Source organism: Sander lucioperca, chromosome 2, assembly GCF_008315115.2.
Source record: "Sander lucioperca isolate FBNREF2018 chromosome 2, SLUC_FBN_1.2, whole genome shotgun sequence".
Lineage (NCBI taxonomy): Eukaryota > Metazoa > Chordata > Actinopteri > Perciformes > Percidae > Sander > Sander lucioperca.
The window spans coordinates 46,373,236-46,400,851 of NC_050174.1; the positions used below are offsets into that span (position 1 = coordinate 46,373,236).

General features: G+C 43.4%; 1 protein-coding gene across 2 annotated transcripts in view; it reads right to left on the minus strand.

Moving 5' to 3' along the window:
- cux2b (cut-like homeobox 2b) overlaps window positions 1–27,616 on the minus strand; it is a 104,138-nt gene that overhangs the window by 27,851 nt on the left and 48,671 nt on the right. For both annotated transcript variants that reach the window (XM_031302204.2, XM_035998793.1), the window contains exon 4: window positions 7,461–7,539. In XM_031302204.2, the coding sequence (XP_031158064.1) occupies window positions 7,461–7,539 (79 nt within the window). The remainder of the gene's footprint in view (window positions 1–7,460; window positions 7,540–27,616) is intronic.

Consider the following 27,616-nt stretch of genomic DNA (forward strand, 5'->3'; position numbering starts at 1 on the left):
GATCTGGGAACATGGTGACAATGCTAAAGCAAAGTCAGTAAAACAAGCACAACAGTTTAGACAGATTTACAACAAATGTATTTGGAAGTCAAATTGAAAAGTATGCACTCCCAAATGTCAGTTATAATATCGCATTGCTCAGAAAAACAGTGTTCACACAACTGCGTACAGAACAGTAGGACAAAATTGAACCAGAAGTCTAAAAACTGTAATGGATGTTTAAAACAGACAGTTTGGGGAATAATTTCACTGTTCACCTTTGTTTCTCTTTCGAATAAGTTTGTCTGATCATCTGACGGCTCTAATTAGTTAGGGTTATCCATAATAATTCAGAAACGTAAGAGACACTAGACTGTGATTTGAAAAACTAGCTTGAAAACTGATGTTGGAAGTGTAAAGAAAACCCACGGATGGGTTAGGATCAAAGACTGTATGTTCTGAAGAACTTTTCTTTTTCATTTTCTGTATCCAATTGGAGTCAATATTGTGTATAAAGAATGGTGTAAGCATGGTGTACTGGAGGTGTTTTCATTCTTTTTTTATGATTAACATTTTGAACATTGAACACCCCCCCCCCACCCCTTGTCATCACCAACTACCCAGACAAAAATCAAGAAAAGATGACGCATGAACTACAATATATCAAGAGCATACAACAGCATAATAACAAAATAGACACAGTATAAATCAAATCAACATATGTATAAATGACAACACCATAAGTCCATCATACATGTCTCTCCTCAGCACAAAGCTTCCTAGGAGCCCTCCAGAAAGCTCAGGTACTTTCCCCATTTCCTAGTGTAGACATCCAATGTGGCCAATCCAATGACATTTTTTCAAACGCCACCACCGTAGCCATCTCACAAGGCCACTCTTAAATTGCCCACACCTTCATTCCTCCATCCTCTTAAAAGAATCTGTCTGGCTATCATAAAACTAGTTTGGAACCAACTTGTTATGTGCTTATCTTTTCCGCTTAGCATTGATCCATCTCCCAGAGCAACAAATCTTGGGATGAATGGAACCTGGGTCCCTGCAATCTGCAGACATAGGTTATCATGTATCCGAGGGATTTTCATTCTAATGGACTTGCATTGAAGCTCACACTGGTCTGCAGCTTGCTGCCTTAGTTAGAAATTACAATGTTTAGTACCAAGAGAAGAGATGGCAAAAACTACGAAAATAAGACCCACGTCGTAATAAACCCTGACTTGCTAATAGCAAAACATATGTTAGCATGACTTTTAATTGTTTTTGCACATTTCCTCATCTGTGTTGATATTGGGTTTCATCACTTTGGCTGAGCGATAATGAGGCTGCCACCCTGTAGCTTGCTTCCATGTGGTCACTGCGTTGCTTTGCTATTGCACATCTCAAAGCGGGAGGCAGTTACTGTATCTGGGTGAGCCTTGAGTCCAGGGTAAGCCCGAGCCAAAGCCTGTCAGAAGCTGGACGGCTCCGCGCACTGCAGGTGGCACTGGGGAGGACGGTGCACAGGTTCAGGATATGTGTCTAGGTGGGTGGGGGTGGACCGGGGTGGTGTGCGCCAAGACAAGCAGGTGTGTCGGGGCGGTCCGTCTTGGCCCTGTCAGCGATACACCATCATTAGGCGGTGTGGGCGCAGCAGGGTGCACCATTATGTCTCCCTGGGCCCTGTGTAATTACGCTCTGACATAATTAACCCAGCAAGCCCATTAGCCAAGCATTGGCTGGCTGAAGAGAGAAAAAAAAAAAAAAACGCTATAATTATTTGTTGTGCGCATGTTAATGAGGCCAGCTGTGTTCCCATCATACAACACGAACAAATTAATTTACAAGGCTGTGCTCCAAGGTTTTTTCTTTTCATTCAAAACAGTCTTGTTTTTTTTTCCTCTGAGTGGACTTCAAGGTCCATAAACACGCTCTGCCGCTGCTGCAACAAACAGTAACACTGCTGTAATATTGTTGTCAAGAACCAAAACTAGGTTGAAAGAACACTAGGTCTTTAATTTCACAGACAATGTAAAGTGGTATAAGGTATGTAGGATAAATTGCGGCCTTTTTTCTTCTACCTGACAGCATTAGTTTCGATTAGAGAAAAACACAAACTGCTTGCAATAAATTCGTAAACATGACTTTTCTGTTTGCGGTGCATTTTAAACCAACGAGCATTTGATTTTCACATAGCAAACCAAAGTGTCGCTTTACCTTGATGTGGCAGAGGGAGTGAGAAAATACAAAAATAAAAACATAGGTGGAATGAAAAAGAAATGATTGTGGGAAGCGGCGGGCTTTTGTGTGTGAACAAAACAAAAGCCGAGAGAGAAACTTCTTAACCTGTTCTCTTTCTATGCTGTTCCATGTCTTTGTTTGACAGACTGAAGGACGGAGAAGGAACGACATCAATACTGAGACATTTTAAAACTCGCAACAAAGAGTGGAGCCACAGCTAGATAGCATTTCAAATGAACACGAGATGCTGCAGTGAAAAGAGAAGTGCCACTGACATCCAAACCAAACTTCACTTGAAATGATACAAAAGAAAATCTTATTTATGAGACATGTAAGACAAATCACGACAAATTAACATCATCAAATACACCAGTCTATGGTCTTTAAATTTTTTAATCCCATGGTTAAATTGTATCTGCTCTCAGGCACACACATACAGACATTCCTACACACACGCGCACACACACACACACACACACACACACACACACACACACACACACACACACACACACACACACACACACACACACACGCGCGCACACACGCTGTCTTTTAAGAGCACACTCTCTCCTGGTCCCTCTGGGGTCTCCTACTCCACAGGGATCAGTTGGAGAGGCCCAGCTCTTTTATGAACATAATGCATTATTAAGCACCTCAAACATCTCCTGGGCCTTTGTTTATTACTGCTCTTATTAATCACTTGTGCATAATCTCGTCCCGCCCAGAGAGCTTTCATTTTCCATCAGCTTTTATGCGTCCTTATTTTCCGACAGACTGCCACAAACGCGCACGCACGCCACTCCTTCTTCGCTCTCATCCTGACTGCAGGTACTCTGCTGCAAAATTACAATAAAGCCAGCTTGCTGTGCCTTGCAGGCCTCTCTCTCGCTGGTCCTCGCTTATGTATATGAAAGGTTGAAGAAGGACTACTATTCTTTATGCATTTGAATGACTCCTTATTCGAAGGTCAGTGCATTGTGTTCTGATAATCTCATAGCCGAGGGAAACATCTGATGTGAATATGTAAGGCACTTATAACCATCTCATTGCACAAGAAGACACGCGACTCAATGTGACCACAAAAAAAAAAAATAAGCTGCTTGTACTTGTGCTCTGCAGTACCGGTGGTCACCACTAGCAAGCACTGTTGCCATAACATTTCCACTAACGCACACACACACACACACACACACACACACACACACACACACACACACACACACCTCAGACATGCCGTAGGCCCGGCACACACACATACTTAGAGGGGTGTATTCAGATCAGTATCTTCACAAACTCTTAGTGAGCTCCCTGCTCAGATAAAAGGAGCTGTGTTCTAAGGAGAGAGGAGAGGGGTGGATCCTAAGGGATGAGTGTGTGCACGGAGAGGAGGCGAGGAAGAGCGAACACCTGGAGCGTCAGTCTCAGGGCTACGCCCCTGGCGACAGGGCCTCGCTGCTCTCACAGAGGTGGCAACAAACGCAGACGTTCAAACGCCACTCAAACACACACACACACACACACACGCACGCACGCACGCACGCACAGGGTTGGGTCCTCTGTCTGGTGCAACTTCCTCTTCTTGTTCTTGTATCTCTGGGAAAGCGATGAATTTGGGCAGAAGCTGCCACTGTTTTTCAGCGTTCAGTGATCAGGACGTGTTTATCTGCACTGATCAAAACCGTGCGGAGGTGATATTGTTAGGGAAACACTGTTAACAGGCCTCTTTCAAGCCCCAAACTGGGTGGGAGTTACAGTGCACGGCATGGGGAGATGTCACAGGCAAATCAAAATATAGAACGCTAATGAAACACTCCAGTGGATTGACATCTCGGCTTGGGGGCCTCATAAAAAGGCAAGAAACCACTTCAATCACTCGCATCAAGAAGTTATTTCTGTTCTGAGTTTGTTGCATTCAAGTTGCCATTGAACAGGAGCATTATCTTGCATTAACGAAGTGAAACATTATCATGCTGGAATCTCACAAATGTAACAGATATGTTATTTGTATTCAATAGTGGGCACGGCAAAGTGGATAACTGATATGTGACCAGATGTTAATGATAGCCAGATACAACAGGTCACATATTGAGCTGCTGCTGCTTGTGCCCCCCCAACCCCCTTTCCTTGTTCGCCTCTTGCATTCATTAACTCTGGTGTTGGCCCGTTCTGATTGGGCCGAAGGCCTTAGTGTCGACACACAAATGAGCACACACATACACACACTGACAAAGAGGCACTTTCAAATGAAATAATAGGAGGGGGGAAAAAAAACGTCCTGCAATGAATAGTAATAACTGCATTAAGATTAACGAGCACGGCGTGTAAAGAATAATTGCATCTGTCAAAAGATTAAAAATACATGAGCTGTAGCATTTGTTGGGGGAATGGTGGGAACGCTCACTGTTGTGTTTGAGGGGCAAAGAGAAATGAAGTGGGGCCACAGCCAAATGACTGTCCTCTGGTGTACCTGGAGTCATCCATTCTAGCGAGGGTTGGGCAGGAGAGGGGGGGGGGGGTGGAGTTGTGACCTTGGACACCAGCAGCAAGATGTACTGTGACAAACAGCCACAGGATACGGTAGGCCCTCCTCACAGATGGCACATACTGCTTGGGCCAGACGCAGAAATGCTCTCAATGGCCGGGCCTGTATGGTTTGGCCTCAGACAGAGGGGATATCTGGCAATGAACACAGCTAATGTCAGGATCAGTCAACACTAGATTGTTGCCTTTTCGAGATGGTCACTGTGTCAGATTAGGCAATCAATGAGTCGTAAATTGTTGCTGTGACTTGGCTGAAAGTCATGGCAGACTACAAGTTGGAACCTGACGAATCGTAGCTTGCTATCTTTCACAACTCCGTCTTCATCGCCCACATTTACAGTTGTACGCCACCGTTTGCTGTTTTGGGTCAACATCACAGAACGTAAGAATGTGATATACTAGTCTTTTTGTTGGGACATAGTGAGGTGTCCCATTGAGCCTTTATTGGGCCACTGAAAATACTTTAACAATTTAAAGGGGGGGGGGGGGGGTCTAACCATGAGTTGGATGGGTTGATTTTTTTTTTTTTTTCTCTGTGCGTTTAATAGAAAGAATGCATGGTCAAATTAACCTGATATGGGGCTGTGGGACAAACACAAATTCTAAGATACCATGTGATTATTTGATGAAACATAATTAAAATCGTTAAGAAATATGCACCATGTGAGCACTTTTCTTCAAAGTTGGACACAGGGCCCCTCTATGAGACATGGCCACAAGTTTAGGCAAACCTTATTTGATATTGTACTTTAGTGGGTTAGTGATTTGCAGTTTAAAGATAAGATTACCAAAAATCCAATTCCCATGCAGTGAATCTGAGGGTAAATGCCTGCTAAGAAGACATGTTGTGTCTTCTTAGCAGGCTAGTTTATGTTAGCAAATGGCAATCCTATAATCAGGAATCAGCTGCTTTCAGCTTCACACTGACTGGAGAGCTGTGTGCAGTCAGCGGGGATAAGCTAGCTCAGTAAACACCTCAACACAGGAAACTGGCAGCTTGTTAAAACACAATGTCTTGTTTTTTCGATTTTCCAAATGTGAAATGCAGAAGTGGGTATGGCACGTTTGAAGTTGTTGGAAAGGCACCTGCTACGCAGCTAGGCTGAGTAAGGAAAAGTAATGTGCGTAACCACTTCTGCACATAAAGTAATTTATTAAGTAATGCTACTACTTCTTTTCCACTGAGTAATTCATTGTAATAACTTTCTTTGAGTAATAAGTAATGAGCATTTAATTCTGTTTTATTGGGCTACTTGCCCAGCACTGGTTGGTACTATGATTGAGAAAGAAAAACAAAGTGGCTTCACTCTGTCCCAGTGATACAGTGAAACAGACTCCCTTTGTAAAGGTATAAGGTCAGATGGAGGTAGGAGGCTCGCTGTGTTACGTCACCTGATGTAACCTGACACAGGAAGGTCTACTACTGTATACTCAATATAATGACACTGTACATAACACTGTATATACATGTAAAGAGACATAGAGGACAACAATGATTAGGTACACTGAAGACAAAAACTACTATACTTTAGTATAGAGTTCATGTTGGGTGATCAAGGTCGTTCTTTTTATTTTTTAAGTCTTTGTTCTTCAACATAACAACTCTTAGTTGACTATTTTGTTCTTGAGGATTGTTTTTTTTGACAAAATATACTCCACAAGACGCTATAGGGCTTGAATTAAGGCCCCTATATAAAAGGTATAGGTCAGAAAATCAAACTGAATACATCTTCAAAGAACGGTATTTCTTATCAAGAAATAACTCCATTCAAAGTGTGTGTGTGTGTGTGTGTGTGTGTGTGTGTGTGTGTGTGTGTGTGTGTGTGTGTGTGTGTGTGTGTGTGTGTGTGTGTGTGTGCGTGCATGCGGCGGAGCAATATCAAGCAGGGGACTTCAAGGAAAAATGGAGACCTTTAAAAGTCACTTGCTGCCGTCGCTATTTTTCTGACGCAGACTTTTATCTTGTATTCATTGAATCTGTAAACAGCATTCTCTACTCCTGCCACAAGTGTTTCTCTGATCTAGACGGAGATTGGGCTGCGTTTTTGCTGCCGTCTCCTGCAACAAAGAGCAATACAGTACACGTGCTCCGGCACTGAAATAACAACTGAATAAACACGTAATACATCATTCCTCTTTGCTCTAACTTTCTGTCTTTGCCCCTCTCTCCCCTTTCCCCCCATTGGCCTCATCAGGCCTGCGTTCCACACGAAGCCAGACTTCAGTTGGGATTTTAATTGGCCCTCCACAATCAACAGCAGAGCTCCTCAAGGATGTGTTCGCTCCTCAGCCAGGCTACACTCAAGGACCAGTGCTGGGTTTTGAAGTGGCCTCATGCAGAGTTTTGGAAGCCACTCTGAGAGCACAGACTTTGAAAAATAGATACGAGCCACAGGGTATAGAGTTTATGTATCTTATATCCATGTGCTGTTGCACCATATCTATCTAAGCCTAGAAAATTACTTATTTATACATGATATGTCACTGTGTTTTCCATATAGGGCTGGTCCAGCGGTAGTGGTAGAGGTTTGATGTGGAGTTGATCTTCCGTAAGGGATCTTTGAATGGGGAAAGATAATTCTTTAAGCAATGTGAGTGAGTGTGGTGTTTACACTACTGCTACTGCTGCCGCTGCTGCTGCTGTTATTGTTGCTGTTGTCGTTTGTGAAGGTGCACATCTCTGGTCTTAGTGGGAGACTCACCTGGGGCCTCGATAAGCTGTTTGTAGATTCCCAGGAACGCAGACTCGGCCTCCTTGCTGCGCTTGTTCAGAGCAACCACCTGCAGCGGAGAAGATGCCATTAAGGTAAACATCGACTGATATCGTCCTGGCATATGTCTTAACTCACAGTGCACAGGATATTTACATTTCAGGCATTACGTTGACTTTTACACAGAGCAGAAAAACACTTACAATCTTAAATTGCCAACAATGGATCAATAGTAACGAGAGCAAAGGTCAGCCTCACAGCATCCTTTCAATAAATTGAATAGTCCTGCATGCCTTGTATGTGTATTGTATCTTCAGTATGTATAGCAGAGAAATACTGTACTGTTCATATAGCTAGTGCACATATTAGCCAATGCAAAGACTGTGTTTCTACATAAGCACTGACAACTAGAGAAACAAGTTGTAAACTATGACGATATCCCCCCTGTTTACTGCCAAGTTGCTGCATGTTGCGAGGTGACATTTGGCCTGTTAAATGTAGGTGTCGGTGTGTACGAGAAGGCTCGCCCAGTGACAGTGGCCTCCGTCACCAATCAGCACTCGGCACCTGCTATCCTCGGCTCGGCGGGTGATGCAAACCAATTAACGATTCATTAGGAGGGACAAAGAAAGCGAATTAGCCACCACCTGGCCCCATGGAGAGGGCACCTGCACTAGTGGGTATGTGGGTTACGCTGCTCCTAGCTCCCGCTAAGACCGCGGGCCTGTTTGTGAGTCAGAGGACGCGCTGTAGCTGCCTCTCCCCGTCCTCTGCTCTGCAACAGTAAATCAGATCAGTCTCGTCCAAATGGCCCCCCCCCCCCGCTCCATAAGCAGACGGAACTCAAATTATTGTCATCTATTGTCTATGTCATTTCTGTCACTGTTGATTACAGCCTCCGTCGGATCGGCTCAATGGACTCCAAAACAGAGGGTCAAGTGTGCGGTATGGCTGAGCCAGGCTGCTCATCATCAGTATGACGACACTTGGAAAAACATTCATTTCGCAAAGGCTGAAAACACTTACGAGGGTGGTGGTGGTGGTGGTGGTAGTGTGCTGGGGCTGTTTAGTGGGGTTATAAATAAGGTGTGTGGAAAACAGCGAGGGACCGAGAGCCTTTGATTTACTGGAAATGGCTGGCGTCTTCCCCCGGGAGGCATAACGACAGCATCATGTTTAAAGAAATATCATAAAGATCAAGCAAATCCCCCCCCCCCATCACTCCCACTTGCAGCTCAGAGGAGTTCATGGAAAATGGAAAAGGCTTGAGCCCAATCAATACAGATGCAATATTCTGCAGCTCTCAGCCAGCTCCCTGTACACTACGCTGTTGTTACACTCAGCTATACCCCAATTTCCATCTGCCCCCCCCCCCCCTCCTTCCAGGACATGATGTTAATGTCGGCATGTTGCGTTCACAAACTGTGAAAATGTGTGCCCCCATAAACACCATTTCCAGCTTCATATGTGGGTTATGAGTCCATCAACAACTAGTGTTGGTTCAGATAAGTTTTGCTTTGTCGCCACTGATGACTGACTGTTTTTATGTTTGCTTCGTTTTCACTGTGAACGGGAGCAATTTTGTGACCCTGAGTGTCACCACTAGGCAATAACAAACCTCTGCTCCTCAGCGTGACAACGAGCAAAGCTCCAACAGCACTTTGTGACATCCAGACAAACTATACCTGAACTACATGGCCACTGCAGCAGAGTGGCTGAGCCCACTGCTAGTCATTTAGCAGTGGGTTACTCAAGTACATTTACTCAAGTACTCTACTTTAAATTTGAGGTACTTTTACATAATCTGAGTCTTTTCTTTTCATGCCACTTTCTACTTGTACTCCGCTACATTAATCTGACAGCTTTAGTTACTGGTTACTTTACAAATGAAGATTTGTGCGCACAAAACACATGTAGTTTATAAAATACAATGTTTTATTATAAATTAAACTGCCCAACAATATACAGACCTACAAGTACAGCAGAAATGATTGGCCGATTGAACACTTAGTTGATTGACAGAACTGTTTTGATTGTTTCCAGTTCCTAAAATGTGAGGATTTTTCTGCAATGAGTACTTTCACTTTTAATACTTTCAGTGTATTTCCCTGATGATACTTACATACTTTTACTTAAGTAACATTTTCAATGCAGGACTTTTACTTGCAACAGAGTATTTATAAGTACTTTTACTCAATACTTCTTCCACCACTGCTAGTCATCAACTTTTCACTGACAGTCTGCTGGCTGGCCTGGCTTCCTCTGAAGCATATACATCAAATGAGGCACCCAACTGCATGTGTAAAGAGCCTGAGATCCTGTGAAGGCAACAGCTAGGGCTCCATCTTCCAGAGACACGCAGGGTCTCCTGGCCCTCCATCATCCTTTAACGAGAGAACACGGAGATTACCTCCACAATCACACCATTAACCTGCCCACAGACGCTAGCAGAGACATCAATCACACGCCTGCCTGATGCCTTCTCACGTTAGCGACCGCTATGCGTATAGATCCCCCCCCCCCCCCCCCCTCCATAGCACACCCTTGCTATCATCAAAGCGCTCTGAGGTGTCGTGCATAATATGGGCTGATCAGGGAGTCATCTTCATCTCCATGCTAATCCAACCCCCAGCCAAGCACATGGGATTTCAGAGCCAGAAGTCTCATACTAACAGATATGAGCAGATAGGGCGGTTGTACAGTATGTACAGAGAGCTACAGCTAGAGGAAGCACTACAAGTGGCAAATCTCCTCTTTTGGATGCGAGATATGGCTCTGGCCCTGGCTCCGGCTCACAGCGCATTCTTTGTTTTCACCCGTTTTGTGATAAAGGATATGGCTACCGAGGGAATGGGCTTGGCCACAGGTTGATTTTACAAGCAGGAGTAAAGCCTGGGGCAGAGTCGCAAGAGAGAGACACAAAGGAAACCTGTTAGCGCTCCTCCATAACTCTTCACGCAGCAACGGAGTGGGCAGAACACAGCCTCTGGGAGAAGGCTGCTGGGAAATACTTACTGATAAGCCTTTGAGAATACTTACAGTACCCGCTAGTGTGTGCATCTGAGTGTGTTGTGTGTGTGTGTGTGTGTGTGTGTGTGTGTGTGTGTGTGTGTGTGTGTGTGTGTGTGTGTGTGTGTGTGCGCGCGTGTGTGTGTGTGAACAAGCTAGCATGTGTTGATGAGAGAGAGAAATAAATGAAGGGGGAGAGAACAAACCTAGAATGAAGTAGAGGAAGCAGAGTGAAGGGCTACTGAGCGACATACAGAGAGAGACAGAGACAACGGAAAAGAGGGGTTCCCATAAAGAGCGCAATTAGCAATTATGCAGTCATCAATTACAATTATCACAACTGGTGATTATGCAATTATCAATCTAAATCATCAGTTTCCCCCTCTGCCTTACTAGTTTGCCACCCCCTGTGATTTGGTTGTTTCAGGATGGCTTGTGATGATGCAGATGATTAGAGTGTGTGACGATGACGGGGGTGTTGGGCGGGTGTCAGGGCAGATCTTACACGGTGTGTGTGTGTGTGTGTGTGTGTGTGTGTGTGTGTGTGTGTGTGTGTGTGTGTGTGTGTGTAAATAAGTGTGCAAATGTTGTTTGGAGCATGTCTGCATATGCATCTGTGCCTGGGTGTGCACAACATGTGACTGAATTTTGTGCGTGTGTGCGTGTGTGTGTGTGTGTGTGTGTGTGTGTGTGTGTGTGTGTAAACGCAGTGTTCATGGGTATACTGCTCCCATCTCAAGGTGAATGTGGTTGGTGCTGTGGGTGGTTTGGGGACAACAAATGTATGGTTCCACAGTCCCTGAGGCCTCTAAATTACCTGTCATCTTTCCCATGATGCAAAGGTCAGTGCACAATCATAGGGAGTCCATCCTACTGTGCTGCTCACAGAGCGCCAGTCCAGCCCACAGGCTGTCAGGATGTCACAACAACCCCGCTCCCGCTCCATGCTTATTAGAACAAAACAGTGGGAAGCCCACCACCACCGCCGCCGCAACACCACTTGTCACAACACCTTCCAGAAGAATCCAGTGGATTCCTGACACACATCCAGTCCTTGGTGTTAATACGAGTGTTGCGAAAATTAGGAAAAATATGGTCAACGCTCTACTATTATACTGCGTTAAGTTGCCCTGACATCTAAAGCTGGGAGTGTTTTTTTTTCAATCTAATCTTTATTAGTATATATATATATATAAAATGTCCACTTCTGCCTATTTTTCTTCCAGCTTCAGTTTCTTGCAAGAATCATTTTCAATTATCAAGAGTTCTTCAACTGCTTTTTTTTTTTAAACTTGTAATTAATAATATTTTAACCAATATTTATCCCTTCCTAGCACAATTTCTTCGGTAAAATTGCAAAACAATAAAGTACCATACCAACTCATAGGGCCTTTGTATTCAAGTAGCTATTGTAACAATAGAGCTGGGCAGTGTTACGTGTCTTCATGTACAATAATACAGATTAGAGCTGCAATTAACACTTATTTTTATTATCTATTATTCTATTCTATTATTAACAAATATGTTTTCAAACTCAATCTCAGTCCAAGCCTATTCAAATTCAATTTACAATCATATAGAACATCAAACTCACTTTTGAAAAGCTGGGACCGGAGACATTTAGCTTGACACATTACTTTAACAAGTAATTGCTTATTGAAAATGTAAAATAATTCTGTCAATCAATTAATTCATTAATCGACTAATTGTTTCCACTCTAACACGGATCCACAAAGATGTGCCTTTATAATACCGCCATGAATAATATTTATTTTATAGTGATAATGATATTGCAAAAGTTAAGCTAAGCCAGTGGTTTAAATGTTTTAAAAAGGTCCCATGGCATGAAAATGTCACTTTATGAAGTTTTTTAACATTAATGTGAGTTCCCCCAGCCTGCCTATGGTCCCCCAGTGGCTAGAAATGGTGATAGTTGTAAACCGAGCCCTGGGTATCCTGCTCTGCCTTTGAGAAAATGAAAGCTCAGATGGGCCAATTTGGAATCTCCTCCTTATGATGTCATAAGGAGCAAGGTTACCTCCCCTTTCTCTGCTTTGCCCGCCCAGAGAATTTGGCCCGCCCATGAGAAAGAGAGAGACATTATGGCTTGAAAACAAGCGAAGCATGGCAGTTGGTCAAGGCCACATCCCCACCCTCCACCTTGCCCCCCCTCTCTCCTCCTCAATAGCATTTAAAGCTACAGACACAGGAATGGCACATCCTAAGTAAAGCTTACTGTGGGACTGGCTCTAGTGGCTGTAATTCTGCACCAAGGCTGAATTTCGGGAAAGAGACTTCAGATACAGTATTAGGGGACAACTAAGGCCTATATAAAAGCATCCAAAAAGCAGCATGTCATAGGACCTTTAAACATTCAGGAAGTCCCTTCACTTCCTCTACAAATTAATGTTTAGATTTTCAAACATACAAGCAAATATTGGCTGGTTCTGTTCAACTGATTTTTCAATTCGAATGGATGGGTGGTATTTAAACGTTTCTTAATTGGCAAAATTATGCCATATGTTGCGCAACATTGTCTTCTACTGTCTTCTGAAGAGCTCTTAAATATGCCTTAACAGGTCAAAATTTTAAACTGATCAAGAAAATCAAGAGATGCATCGAAATGGCTGAGTGGCCACAGAAATGCCTGCATCACTCATGGAGGATAACACGATGTGGTTGTTTCAACATTGTATAAACAATCCAAGGAAGACACCTGCAATCCTACAGTTATGTGTTTTCAGTCTCCTTTATATGTGATCTGTGAAATATCAAATGCAAAACCACCTTCAGAAGCAGGGAAAAGATCATATTTTAACTGTGCCACCCAGCAGTTTTGCAGCTGTCACTGTTGGCATTTGTTTTGAGTTGAGTGTAGGTTCAGAGGAGAGGCAGGAGGAGAGAGATGAGTTGGTGCGGAGTGACTGATGAGTGGGTGGAGGAGAGGGGCAGAGGTAAACACTATTGCAGTACAGTCTGGACGTGAGAGACCCGTGTACACCCACACACACACTCCCACACTCACACACACACACACACACACACACACACACACGCACACGCGCGCGCACACACACACGAACTTGGAAGCACGCAAACACACACGTCAAGTCGCACTCACACAGATGAACACTACACACAGGCTGTGTTTGAGGGCAGATTTAATCATGGTGACACCCATCTCGGAGACGTGGTAGCAGCATGGCGCTGGCTGTGGCCGTCTCTGGATGCCCGGCGAGATGAGCAGTCAGAGCACTGACACACATCTCGTCGCCACGTCAATTCCAATCAGCGGTGCCTGTCATTCAACCCGCTGCACTCACAACGGACTGACGCCACCGCCGCTGCAGAGCTGCCGCCTCAGCCAAAAAAATGGCCAAGGCTGACCAATATTCTTTAGTAGCACAGTACTCCTGATGTAAATACATGCTGCAACGATTCAGTGACAAAATGAGAGTGAAAAATACAGCTTGATTTATGGAATCCTTATGGGAGAGGCTCACCAGCATTTGAATGTAGGTAGTGTAGTATAAAGCATAAAAATGTCAATATAGGTTTTAAGACAGACTGTATTAATCTATAGAGAAGGTAGGATGGATTTTCATATTATGTTTGTACAGCCATTATTGCATTAGCAGTCAATAAACATGCATGTTGGCTGCATTGTAATGCTGTACTTGGTGTGGTGCATTAAGCTAAATGCTAATGTCAGCACGAAAAAATACCCATGCTAACATGCTAAACATGCTAATATATAGCAGGTATAATGTTTACCATGTTCACCATTTTAGTTTCGTGTGTTAGCATATTAGCCCTAAATGCCAAGTACAGCTGAGGCTGATGGGAATGTCATTAGAATTGCAGGTATCTGCATGTACTGGAAACAATTTAATTTTGACCTGATGATGGTGCTAGATTAAAAGTCAGGGAAGTTGGAGCGCTGGGATAGCTCACCTGGTTGAGTGTGAGCCATACAACGTACAGAGGCTGAGTCCTTTGTAGGTCAGGTTCGCAGGTCGGGTTTGATTCCGACCTGCGGCCCTTTGCTGCATGTCATTCCCCCTTTCTCTCCCCTTTCCTGTCTTAACCTGTCCTGTCAAATAAAGGCTTACAAATGCCCCAAAAATATATCTTAAAAGTCAGGAAATTTATTACAATTCATGTGTGTACCAAATTGTACTGCAATCTAATCTAACAGTTGAGACACAAGACATTTCTTAAAAAAAACTACAAATGTCAACCTTATGGTGATGCTAGATTAAAAAAAAAAAAAAAAAAAAAAAAAAATCAGAGGATCACCAAAGTATTAGATATCGATATGATAAGATTCATCCTCTGGGGATTATGTATGTCTGTACAACATTTCATGTCAATCCATCAAATCGTTGCTTAGATATTTAAGTCTGGACCAAAGCCGTGTACAGACCAAATGACCAACCGAGCCCAGAGCCATGTCGCCAACATAAAACGCTAAATCAAGATATGACGTAAGGTGCTCCACTTGAATACGAGACAAGACTAAATGAGCGAGACCTGGGGTCAATGCCCCAGTACAGAGTGCCGATAATGACCCAGGCTGAGAGGAGAGCAGATCTCTACAGATCAAGGTGGAGCTGACGTAATCCCGACGGACGTGGCACACAGAGCAGCACGAGAGACAAAACATGGCACCGCATTAAACCCGGATCAAAGGGCCTGCTGTCTCCACCACGCAGCAGGTGCCTTCTGGGTCCCCCCCTCACCATCAACAGGCGGCAGAAGAGCTGCGTTACCCGCCCTCTCGACAAAACTCAAAAGCACCAGCCTCGGCGCTAACACCTCAAAGTCACGGCAAAGTCAAAGTCAAGAGTTGGTGAGAGGAAAAAAAAAAAAAAAAAACGGGAGGGAAGAAAACAAATCTTTTCTGAATGTCTTTGTAGTTCAAAAGACAGGAGTTGTCATTTTCTTTGAGCTCGCGCTTTCAAACGTTTGATGCAGCGAATGACCTAAACCTTGAGGAAAGTGCGTCTGCTCAGAACGTATCCATCATGGTACGATGGGAGGGAGCGGGGAGCGTGCTGAGGCTAAGATGAAGGCATCGGTTGATGTGCTGTGAAAAGTAACGATGAGTGCACCTGGACTAGATTTCAGAGCCGGGAGAACTGTTAAGAGGAGGAGAAGTGTAGGTAAGGGCTAATTATAAAAATAAAGTGCCCCCATTATCCCCGGCGCTGTACTGCCCTAGTGAACAAAGCTACAACAGATGGGGTGTCATGGGTAACTGTGCCAATGTGAGCCGAAGCCCCGGAGTGGATGGACCCTGGCAGGCCGCTGGTGGAGCAGCCCTGGCAAGGGGGAGGCACAGCTGCATATCTCGCCCTCAGACACATGTTGACAGTGTTTCTCTAGCCCTGCCTACACTAGTCAAGGTGAGACAGCATGGCACGGGGGGGGGGGGTGGGCGAGAGAGGGAGAGAACGCTCCACTATGATGGATAGCGTTCTCCATCCACCTCTCCTCTCTCTCCTCTCTCTCCCTCTTAGAAGGCTGGTGACTTTCCAGTGAGGCAATTATCATTGTGGAATGCATAATAGCCTAATTAATTACAGGTGTCAGCGCTGCCTTTGTTTCAGCGTGGAGGAACATCATGCCAAAGCCGCATCCGCTAAAAGGTGCAGCGCTGATGAACGAGCCACGAACCGCGGCGAGAAGAGCGCAGCTGACGGAGGAACGGAATGCTGGGGAGACGGCTTGAAGTCTGCCAAACAATCCTGCGTCTGTTGCTAACAGGAGATGGATTGGAAACACATGGTGCAGAAATTAGGTCCATTATTTGCTTGATAAATCTGCTGTTGTCCATGGCAGCGCTCGGAAGAAGATCTCAGGTAGGCCCCGCGTAGGACGGCTCCGTGGGTAATTTGGTTCCAAGTAGCGGAGCCCAGCTCGGGGTTGGTGGCAGCACTATCAACAATGAAACATCCCCCTTTACCCGGCGTTCCTTACCAACATGGCATATCATTTGTCCTGTCAGTTTTGCCGATTTCATTCATTGTAGTGAGAAAGCCGGAAAGCAGACAATTGCCAGGGAGAGAGAAAAAAAAAAAAAAGAGCTAACAGGACCTGCGAAGGAGAGACGTGAATGATGGGGTGACTAGGGAGGAGAGACAGCACAGAGATTCCTGTTATTCCCCTCCTCAGCTAAACACAAGCATACACTGGTGCAGAACTTAATAGAACGTCACATTTAGTGTGTGTAAGTGTGTGTGTGTGTGTGTGTGTGTGTGTGTGTACTGTACAGGGGGTCGTGGCGGTAGGCTGATAATCCCTCCACGCCCCCAGGCAGTGGGGGCTCATTGTAGAGTACATTGAGTCTAATAGGAGCGGGCGCTGCAGTTGTATGCAGCTCTCCCTGCTCCCACTGTGAGAAGAGTTTTACATAATTAATGGCTGTTGATGTTTCCCAGGTAGTCGCCCGGCAAATTCACTCCAGACTCGGCTGCCACCGTCGTTGGTTCCACAGAGAATGAGCGACACCAGAACAGACAGCTTACATTACAGGCATAAATAAGGCAATTTTGTACAGTGTCTTCAGACATTACTGTGAGGGGGGTTCAGGGCCAATGATTCGACTTGCTTCAGAGAAACACTCAGAAAGAGCTTTTCTATGTCTCGGGGTCTACAGAGAATTTGCGCTTGATGCCAGTAAAACTGCTTCCTTTAGTGTTTTTTATAATTCTGTATGCCGTAAGAGACGCACAGATAGAAGCGCAGCACTTTTCAAGATAACAGTTGACGGCTCCAGATGGATGATCATTCACGTCTGCATGAATCAGTCTAATCTGAATGTCGATCTTAATACATGTGAGCCTGGTGGTCGGGGTTTGTATGCTCCAGACCTCTGACAGATTGGTGAGGCCTCGGGGGGCCTGCACATACTGCTGGGAGGCAGTCCACATCTATACTGGAGCATGTTAAATTAAACATTTAAACACGACACCAAGGGAAGGCTATTTTTTACTGCTCTCGGCCCACTACTCATTATTAATTTGTAATAACCTTTAAGGCTTTTTGATGTCATACATATTTTACAGAGAGATATCACTCCCAGCCAGACTGGAGAGGGGCCTGTCAATGACAGATCACCAGAGTGCCACCCAAATGTGTCTTCATCTGCTATAATTAGGACCAGGTGAGGGTTAAGAGTGATCTTTGGACGGTGTGTGCATTTGTCTGTACACCAACTCGCACACTAATGCATCGGTGTGATGATGACATGTCAGCACCCAAAGATTAAAAAGAGTAGTGGCCAAAAAAGAGAGAGGAAAGAGGAGACTGGACAGAAGACCGAGGATGTTCCCCAAATTATTTTCTAACGAAGAACGTCTTTCTGGCAGTGACCTGACCATCATTTTAAAAACCCTTTGGGTATTTACGAATGCCCAGTGTAAAGGAGTTCATTTCAGCTGCATAAATCAGCTGAGTGGATGAACATTTTGGGGGGGGGGGGAGACGACACATTAACGCCCCACTCTCTGTCTTCTTCATATTGGTCTGTTAGAGGGCTGGCCAAGGCCCATCTTGCTCCCACTCTGTTGGGAGGCCCTCCACCACGCTGGATGCCAGCCTAAAGCTCATGTACGCTGGTGCCAACACGCCACTAAAAGCTGTAAAACAAATGAGCTCTGTTTGGTTAATGCACACTGATTGACCTCTGCTGCCAGGCATTTGATGTCATGATTGTAATGACCAGCTTTCGTGCCTGATGACTCATACACAATGTGACAGGCGCGAGGTGGCATTTCAATTTGAGTGAATGAGGGCTAATCAGATGAGATCCCTATATCAGAAAGAGCCAAGGCTGTTTTCTGACGCATATCTGAGTGAGTATCCAATTGTTAATATTATGGCATTCAAATTGAGTTTGTTAATATGTCTTAAAGGGTCGGTTCACCAAAATCACACACATTGATACATTTTATGTTATGTAGTTTGGGTTTTATTTTGTCGTGGTTTCAAGATATCAGTATGTCTACATGTGACCGTTCATGCTAATTGGCTGTGAGCAGTTCTATCGAAGAGTGACTTTTTCTTCTTAGGCTGATTCATTTGACTATGTATTAGAGGCCTTAAGAGGTAAAACTATACCGTTTTTCAAAAGAAAGAAAAACATATTAAAAGAGTAAAAAGTTTTGTCTAAGCATCTTTTGACTCCTTAAGCGTGATTTATGCTTCTGCGTAAAATCTATGCCGTGGCTACGTACTTAGGTACGTGGAGACACGGACCCTACGCTGGACCCTACGCCGGACCCTACGCCGGACCCTATGCCGTAGCCTGACGTGCACCTCTCGAAAAATGTAACTACACGTCGCGGCGATGCTTGGCAAGCTCGGCCGTGGCTTGGTAGCGTTGCATTTCCCCCCCCGACTCATTTCCTGGTTCTCCTTCTCCATAAACAACATGAAATCAAGGAGAGGGTTAACTTTTCCTGCTACAGATTTCCAAACGTGGTCAGAAAGCACAGGGGAGACACTTTGTTTCTTTCACTATGCCTCTAGAGTCGGTACTCGCTCCGAAGCTAATCACCGTCACTCTCTCACTCTCTCTACCACACACTCCACACACACACACACACACACACACACACACACACGCCTGCCTTGTTATTCTCTCAAAGAGATCGACGCACACACCAACGCACAAGTATAAACTTCAGGTCACTTACGTAGGCTACGGCGAACCACTGATCCACATAACACACAGACAGTGAGGTCTGTGGATTATTCTGAGTAATGGGGACAATGTTTCTGGAGAGACTTTCTGGAGAGAATTTAAAAATATATTTTTCTTTTTCACTGCTGTGAGAGCCACTACCATAGGTTCTAAGTGGAGGCAGACATATCATAGATATAGGCTATATTTCAAAACCTGGACAAATAAAATCAAAACGGTTAGCATGGTTAGTCACCACTAGAGGTAAGAGAGAAGTATGCTTTTGGTCCTTTTTTTATGAACAGGCCCTTTAAAAGGAATTGCCAGGAATGCTATAGTTTTTTGTTGCTTCATAATAACCATTCTTCTTGTTACACCATTGTGAAGCAGACATTCAGGAGCGCCAGATCAATCTTGAGCAGCCTCAGATACAACTCTTCAGTTCGCTTTATATATAGGAGCTGACTTTAGTGGTTATCTATTGGATGCTGAGCGTTACATAACCCTCCATATGCTCAGAGTGTAGGACAATTCCGTACGGGTTTTAAATAAAGAAACCTGACGCACGGCTGCAGCCACTGTGATTTGGGCAAGTTCTCACATGGGATGTCATAGTTCTGCAGTGCTAGCCCCACTGCTATTTCAGGCTCTGCCTCATTAGAACATCCGCTGTGAGTGAAAAAAAAAATAAAAATAATACAGACTGTACAAAAGACATTTCATTAGGGAAGAGAGAGCATGAAGAGAGAATGTTCACCCTCCGAGCCACAGTCTGCATTCTCCATGCATTGCTACTGTACATTAAAGGTAGATGCATTGGGACACACACACACACACACACACACACACACACACACACACACAGTGGAGTGTAGCCAGGTATTCTACAGTTCTACAGAGTGCTACAGAGTTCTGTGTCTCATGGTCCCACAAGGAGGATGTCTACAGGCCTCTTTGACAGGGGCCCAAACATGCAACCTGCCACAATGACTGCAATTACCCCACATCCACTGCCTTCGACAGGGGGGAGCGTGTTTGTGAGTGTGAGGGAGGGAGGGTGAGGGACGGGACACGCCATTATGCATGTAAGTGTGACTTCTTGCATGAATGAGAGGGGAGGGGGAGAGAAAAATACACATTATTGCGTGACTGCCTGAACTAGCCTCTGTGATTGTGTGTATGTGTATGTATGTGTGTGTGTGTGTGTGTGTGTGTGTGTGTGTGTGTGTGTGTGTGTGTGTGTGTGTGTGTGTGTGTGTGTGTGTGTGTGTGTGTGTGCGTCAGAGCGCGCCTGTAGAGGCCCTTTCACACCACAGCGGCTGGCTAATTTAGTAAGGGAATAGCTGGCTGTCCTTCAGGTGAATGGACAGAGATTGGTCTCAATATGAGATGTAATAAAACAAGCCCATCACTGCATCTCACCGCACCTTCGGCTGTCCTTCACATGTCTCGCCAGAAGAAGACACACGCCCACGCACCAACAACCCCGGAACACTCCAAAGTTTGCTATCTTGAAGAAGACCATCAAACCGTATTGCTTTCTCAGTTATTTTAGCCTACGTTCTATTTATTTATTTATTTATTTATATTTATCACCACTGACGATATCTATAAAAAGAGTTCACTGCATGACCAGTATGAACATTATCTGATTATACTGCCTCATTACAGTCCTGAAATGTTTTAATCCTGGTTCAACCATGTAAGCACTTAACTTTAACTTTGTTTTGAAAAGTGCTGCAAATGAAGTATATTATTAACATGATCATTATTACTATACACTGATACAATATTAACATCTTCATGTACACTTCATGCGCAATTTTACATCTCAGTTGTCCCAAAGCGCCAAATCATTTTCTAACTTGTCTGCTACTGTTATCTATGCCTGCTTCTTCGTAATGAATTTACATGAATTGATGTAATCATGTAAGAAGCCTAAAAATCTACTGATTACCTTTTAATTCACGTATTCCAGAGACATGAAAATAATGATAATCTTGTTACAGTAAGCCATGGTGGTGGATGAAGTACTTAAGTAAAAGTACCAATACAACAGTTTCAAAATACTCAATTTCAAGTTGAAAAAAATAGCAGCAGAACGTACATCAAAGTAAAAATACTCCTTCTAGAAAAGAAATGCCACTGTGAGTGATATGATCATATGATGCATTATTAAATTGTTAATAATAATAATAATGCTACTGTAAGAAGGATTTTACTGTCGAAGCTGGTCGATGTGGAGCTAGTTTGAACTACTTTATGTACCCTCTAGGGGTCGGTCAGGACGGGGCAGAAATGAATAAAAAACGAAGTGCCTAGTAACTTTGCTTTTGTTGTGAAATATTGGATGAATTCAAGATTTAAAGGGGAAATCACTCTTTAAAGAAAATGCTACTAGACATTTATGACATAAGGGGCCCCAACTAGACACTAACCTTTTTGGTAATTTGTCAGGTTACACTTTACTTGAAGGTATCTACATAAGAGTGACATGACACTGTCATGAACATGTCATAAAACATTATAAAAAAAAAGTCATAAACGTTTATGACATAACACTTCTTTTAGTAAGTGTCATTCAGTTTTTGTCATGACAAGTTAGGGTTAGGGTTAGGTTTGGGTTAGGGTTCATGTGTCATGACTGTGTCATGACAATGTCATGTGTTCATGACACTGTCATGTCACTCTTATGTCGATACCTTCAAGTAAAGTGTTACCGTTTGTCACAAGCCAAAGAGGTTAGATTTAATCTTTACCAAGCTGTTATATTTTTATACCCTTTTGTATATTTTTTAATGTAAAATTTTAATGTGAAATGCAACTAGTAACTATTGCTATCAAATAAATGTAGCGGAGTAAAAAAAAAAGTACAAATATTTATTTCTGAAATGTAGTGGAGTAGAAGTATAAAGGGGCATGAAATAGAAATAATAAAGTACAAGAAGCTCATAACTGTACTTACTGTAAGTACAACACTTGAGGTAAAGTACTGGGTTACTTTCCACCACTGGTAACCCAATGCTACAAAATCCTGCATGGTCACTCGCCCAGACACCTGTGTCTGTGTTGGGTCTGCTGTATACTAACTGAGTAACAGTGCCTCTCTGTAACGACTGGAGCATGGTCAAGCCTGATTCTACATGTCCTCCCGTAAAGCATTTGGTAAAGACAGCAAGCAAAATTACTCATTAAGTCACTCAGCTATGGTCAGATCGTATTGTGAGTAAGGCTGAGCAGATACTTAAGGATCCTACCCACCCCTTATATAGGAGGTTCCAACTCAGCAATTGTGGCAACAGTAGGCTGCTGCAAAGGTCAATTAAAACCAAAAGGTTTAGCATGTCATTTGTCCCCTCTGCTTTTAGACTTTTTAATGAAATACACAAGACAAGATAATGAATTGTATTGTCCACTCTTGCAACACTATGTTTTTCTTTTATTGTTTTTAATTAATTTGGAATGTTGCCTTGTGGCCTATGTGTTTCAAGCCTGCTACTGATTGAATGATTGACTGAAGTGTAAGGGGGATAGGCTGTGAGTTGTGTTCATACCCAACTATGTATTCCTAAATGTTATTTTGTGTGTGTGTGTGTGTGTGTGTGTGTGTGTGTGTGTGTGTGTGTGTGTGTGTGTGTGTGTGTGTACCTACTTATATGCCTGTGTGTCTTAAATGTGCTGCACTTTGACCAAACAAATTTCCCAACTCTGGGATAATAAAGTATACTTTGACTTTGTATGGCTGCAGCTGACTGTTGCTCCTTCCTGTCAACTGTTAGCATGCAGGGCCTTGTGACCAGCAGCGTTTTCCCTTTGGCTGTCCCCTCGGCCCCACTCCAGACTGGGCCCCTCACTCCAGAAGAAGAGCTAGAGCTCTCCCACTAAATCCACCGAGACCCAATTACAGGGACTGCAGGAGAAACCGCAAGGAGATGCAAAGTAACTTTGCTTTAATTGAGGATGTGTTTAACACTCTCCTCAGGCCACCGTGGCCACTTTATGTCACAGATGAAACACAGAGCCCTGCAGTGGGACTTTAAAACACATATCTGTTTGTGACAAAGGCAAAAAACACTCTGATGCGTGGTGCTTAGATATTTGAGGGCAGTGGCCAGGTGTGATTTAGGACGTCGTACTTCCAGTGTAAAAATACGAATAAAACAAGCAGGTCTATTAAAAGTGTAAAAACACATTTGATTTGCGGTGAAGAAGCTTTAACGCTTTAATGTGGGGGTGTACATCAGAAGCGATGCGCCCCTTCCCTGGTAAGAGAGTTATTTCACTTGCAGCTGCTTGTTTTAATAGAGCCACATGTTAATTAGTATTGTAGTTAATCCCATATTACAGAGACCCAAACTGTCAGGTCATATTATAAACAATCGGTCCTAATGTTCGTGCATGTGACATTTGGAGCTGCTATCTCTTCTAGCAAAATGTTCCCTAGGTACTAATTGGCCTACTTTACGCTGTCTTTCTTTGAATTGCCAGTTTCTTTATCATTTAGGATATTAGCCTTGACAGGCAACATCCCATATACCATAGACCCACTAAAAAGTGGAGAGGAGCTGCATCTTTTTTGCAGAGGGACAGCAAAAATGGGAATAAATGATTTACTCTAGCATGTATTGCTGCAAGATCTACCTTCATGGGATATTAAATAAAATTTGTAAGAAGAATAAAAGTTCAAACACTTAGCCAGCAGCAAAGTGAGAGTAACTTTTCTCCGCTTGCATTATTTAAGATAGGCTCCATCATTTTATCAATCTATCGATCTCTCAGCAGAAAGATGAAAATGGAAAAATAATGAGGCCGGTGAATGCTGTGTAAAGAACATCAATGTGCAAAATTTAATTATCTGTGCTGGATAGAGAAGGAAAATGTGTCGGCTGTTTTCTAAAACAAAAAAAAACTAAACAAAAAAGTGAAAAAAGGAGCAGTTAATATTTTTCCCTCTATGCATATTTTAATTACCAGATCAATCATAACTACGTACTGCAGTACTGCAGAGAAAAGAAAATTGCAAGTCTAAATGAAAAACAATAGCTTTGCTTTACAGTCTTCGCTCTTTTGAAGTCTAAATTAAAATTGCAGGTGCCTTAACAAGAGCCTTCTTCAGAAAGTTATGATATTTAATTAGCATGTTTAGATTTGATGAAATTAAACTCCACAGCCGAGCATCATGTGAAATGAAGACTGGTATTCCCTGCTTCAGCAGGTGTGTGTGTGTAAGTGTGTGTGTGTGTGTGTGTGTGTGTGTGTGTGTGTGTGTGTGTGTGTGTGTGTGTGTGTGGGGGGGGGCAGACACCACCGATGAACAGAGGGAATTAAATCACTTCAGCACATGGGGGCTGTGTACCCTCTGACAGAAGCTCATGTTCTTTTGACTTGTGCTGCCACTGGCTTGATCGGAGGCTGGCTCTCGGTGTTCAATGGAGCACAGAAACAACTTTGCTCTCTGGCTGTGTCTGTGCCTGAAATCGGAGAATTGCGGCGTAGAATTGGTGGAGCAGCTCTCCCGTTCCGCCTTTTCCTCCTCGCATGAGCTTTTCCTGGTTGTACGAGCGCTGATCTTTATTTCTCCTGGCATGTCCTCGCCGGCGCTGAGCCACCGATTTCACACATTTTTATTGGCTAATTTGACTGTGCTCTTGCCAGCAGCTGAGAGTGAGCCAGGAGTCGGAGAATCTCGGAGACAGTGCTACTGACGGCTAGTGCTGCTGCTCTGGGACCTGAGCCTGGAGGGAGCAGAGGAGGGAGGCTCTCACCTGTCTCATAACAAGTAGTTGACCATGTTAGACCGAGGCGAGTTCGCTCTTAGAAAACGTCCTCTTCGATTAGTTACTGTCTGCTGCTGGCGAGTGTCTGTTTGGTGAGGGGTCAGGAGGGGAATGTGATTGCCTGTCTCTTAAGGAGGCAGGGTTTTAGAGGAGCGGATGTACACCCAGCTAGACGCCCAATAGGAGCGGTGAGGTCGGTGCTGTGCGTGCGTCCATCCTCAAACATGGCTAACATTTGCACAGCAGCGGCAGTCAGGCGTGACGTCTCTGGGCTCTGAGGTTTGTGCTGTCAGGACGGTAGAAATTAGACCTGGCACTGCAGAGCAGAATGTGCTGAAACTCATCAATTCCACATGGCTAGAGAGCCAAGTGCCTATTTATAACATCCCTCCCCCCCTCTCTTTTTTACCTGGTGTGCATCCCTGGCTCTAAACACGCATCCATAATGATGAATACACCCAACTGGGATGCTCCGACAGGGCATCAGTCAGGACAGGAAAACAAACACGCCAACATATATATACACACACACACACACACACACACACACACACACACACACACACCATCAGATCACGGCACAGCAGAGGAGGGATAAGACTGACACTGGGAAGGCTGATGGAAAGGTTGAGGCGTCTCAGCATAAAAACAGCAGAATCTCAGCGATCAGTCACCACACAGGAAACAAACAAGGGCAGTCAGATATATTAAACTTCTTCAAAAGGCCCAATCTGGAGCTGAAATATGGCGCACCACTGTTGAATCACTGCCACCCAAATACTATATTTTTTTTTTTATGTAGTCATTTACTGAATTGATGACACTTCATTTTAACAAGTTACTGTCTGAGCTTCTGAGAAACAGACTGAAGGCATTTTGCAGGAATATATAAATTATACATTTGTGTTTGGGTAGAAAAATGTGTTCATTTTGATGATTTACAAAGTATTGTATTGTTTTAGCTTCCTGATTCATATACATCACATTTCCATGTACAGCTTTAAAGCAAGATAACACATTCCTTACAATTTGAAAAGTTAAAGATCCCCTTCCCCACAAATATGTAGTTTTTCTTATGTTTTTGCCCCCTAAAATGTCTGGCCTTGACTACGCTGACTTCTGATCTGTGCAAAGTTTATCACTAGAGAGGTGTATACATATTTCTCTCCTGAAGCAGGAGAAGTCTGTGCACTTCCCGAAAAACCGGAGATTCAAACATACCCGAGGCAAACTAGATTCGGTACTTCACAGATTACAAAGCCGATCGCTGTCTAGATGCAAATGCCGGCAAAGAAACCTGAAACCTCCGGCGCAGAGTGGACTATCAGTACAGAAAGCGAAAATACAGACACGGTCGTCGCAGCTGTCAGCCACTGCCAGTTACAGAAAACTGCAGGACCGCTGCAACTCTCAGTTCTTTTAAATCAAGGCTGAAGACCTTTCTTTTTGATGCTGCCTTTCTTTAAATAATTGTTAATTTCCTATACTGCACTGTATCTTTTATTCTCGTATTTTATCTGTTTTTATATTTTTATACAACTGGAATTTGGAAAATTGGAATTGTCATATAAAAGATAATTGAAAAGTAAAACCGGTGGGACCGGCCCTTCTGGGAACGGCTGGATTACGTGTATAGAGCAACGGCTTATACATTATCCCGTACTAGCGTCCTAAAATCTCGTATTTTATCTGTTTTTATTGTTTTCAACTGCTATTTAATGTTTTATGTTAAGCACTTTGAATTGCCCTATTGCTGAAATGTGCTAAATACAAATAAAACTGCCTTGCCTAGGCTCCGAACCCGGCGCGAGGCTCATGTATGACTGAATCTCTCCCATGTTTCTAGCCTAAGGTGACCAGATTTCTGAGACAAAATCCGGGGACATTTTCAGCTCAGAAGTGTAAATACCTCCAAAACAGGTAATGTTTTTTATCTTAAATCTCTAACTTAAAACGGGGACTCTGCCCCAGGGGCATCACTAGGCCTGGAGCTGCACTGGGGCACAAGCCTGTAAGACAATTCAGACAACCAGCAGAGGGGGTTCTATGTGTGGAGTAGTTTTGGAGACATGCCTCTTTGTAATTATGAAATATATATATATAAAAAAAAAAAAAAGAGGAAGTATGGAAAAAAATATTCCCCAAACTTATGCATATGCCTATTTTTGAAAAGTAAGTGATGTAGTACAACCAGCAGAACACTAATTATGTGTGAGGTAAGTTTAGACTCTTAGACAACTCTATTTAATTATTAAAATATGAAATGTTTTTGGCAAAAAATATTCCCCAAAATTATGAATATGCTTTTTTTTTTTAAAGTGTTGTAGTACAAAATTATGATTATGCTTATTTTTGAAAGCTAAGTTCTGTAGTACAACCAGCAGGGGGGCTTCTATGTGGGGAATAGTTTTGGAGACATGACTCTCAATTTTGACATATATTACTTTTTTTTTTGGCAAAACATATTCCCCAAAATTAGGCATATGCCTATTTTTTAAAAGTAAGTGCTGTAGTATAACCAGCAGAAGACAAATTATATGTGAGGTAAGTTTAAAGACACAACTATATTTAATTATTAAAATATTAAATGTTTTTGGCAAAACATATTCCCCAAAATTATGAATATGCTTATTTTTTTTTAAGTAAGTGTTGTAGTACAACTAGCCACAACA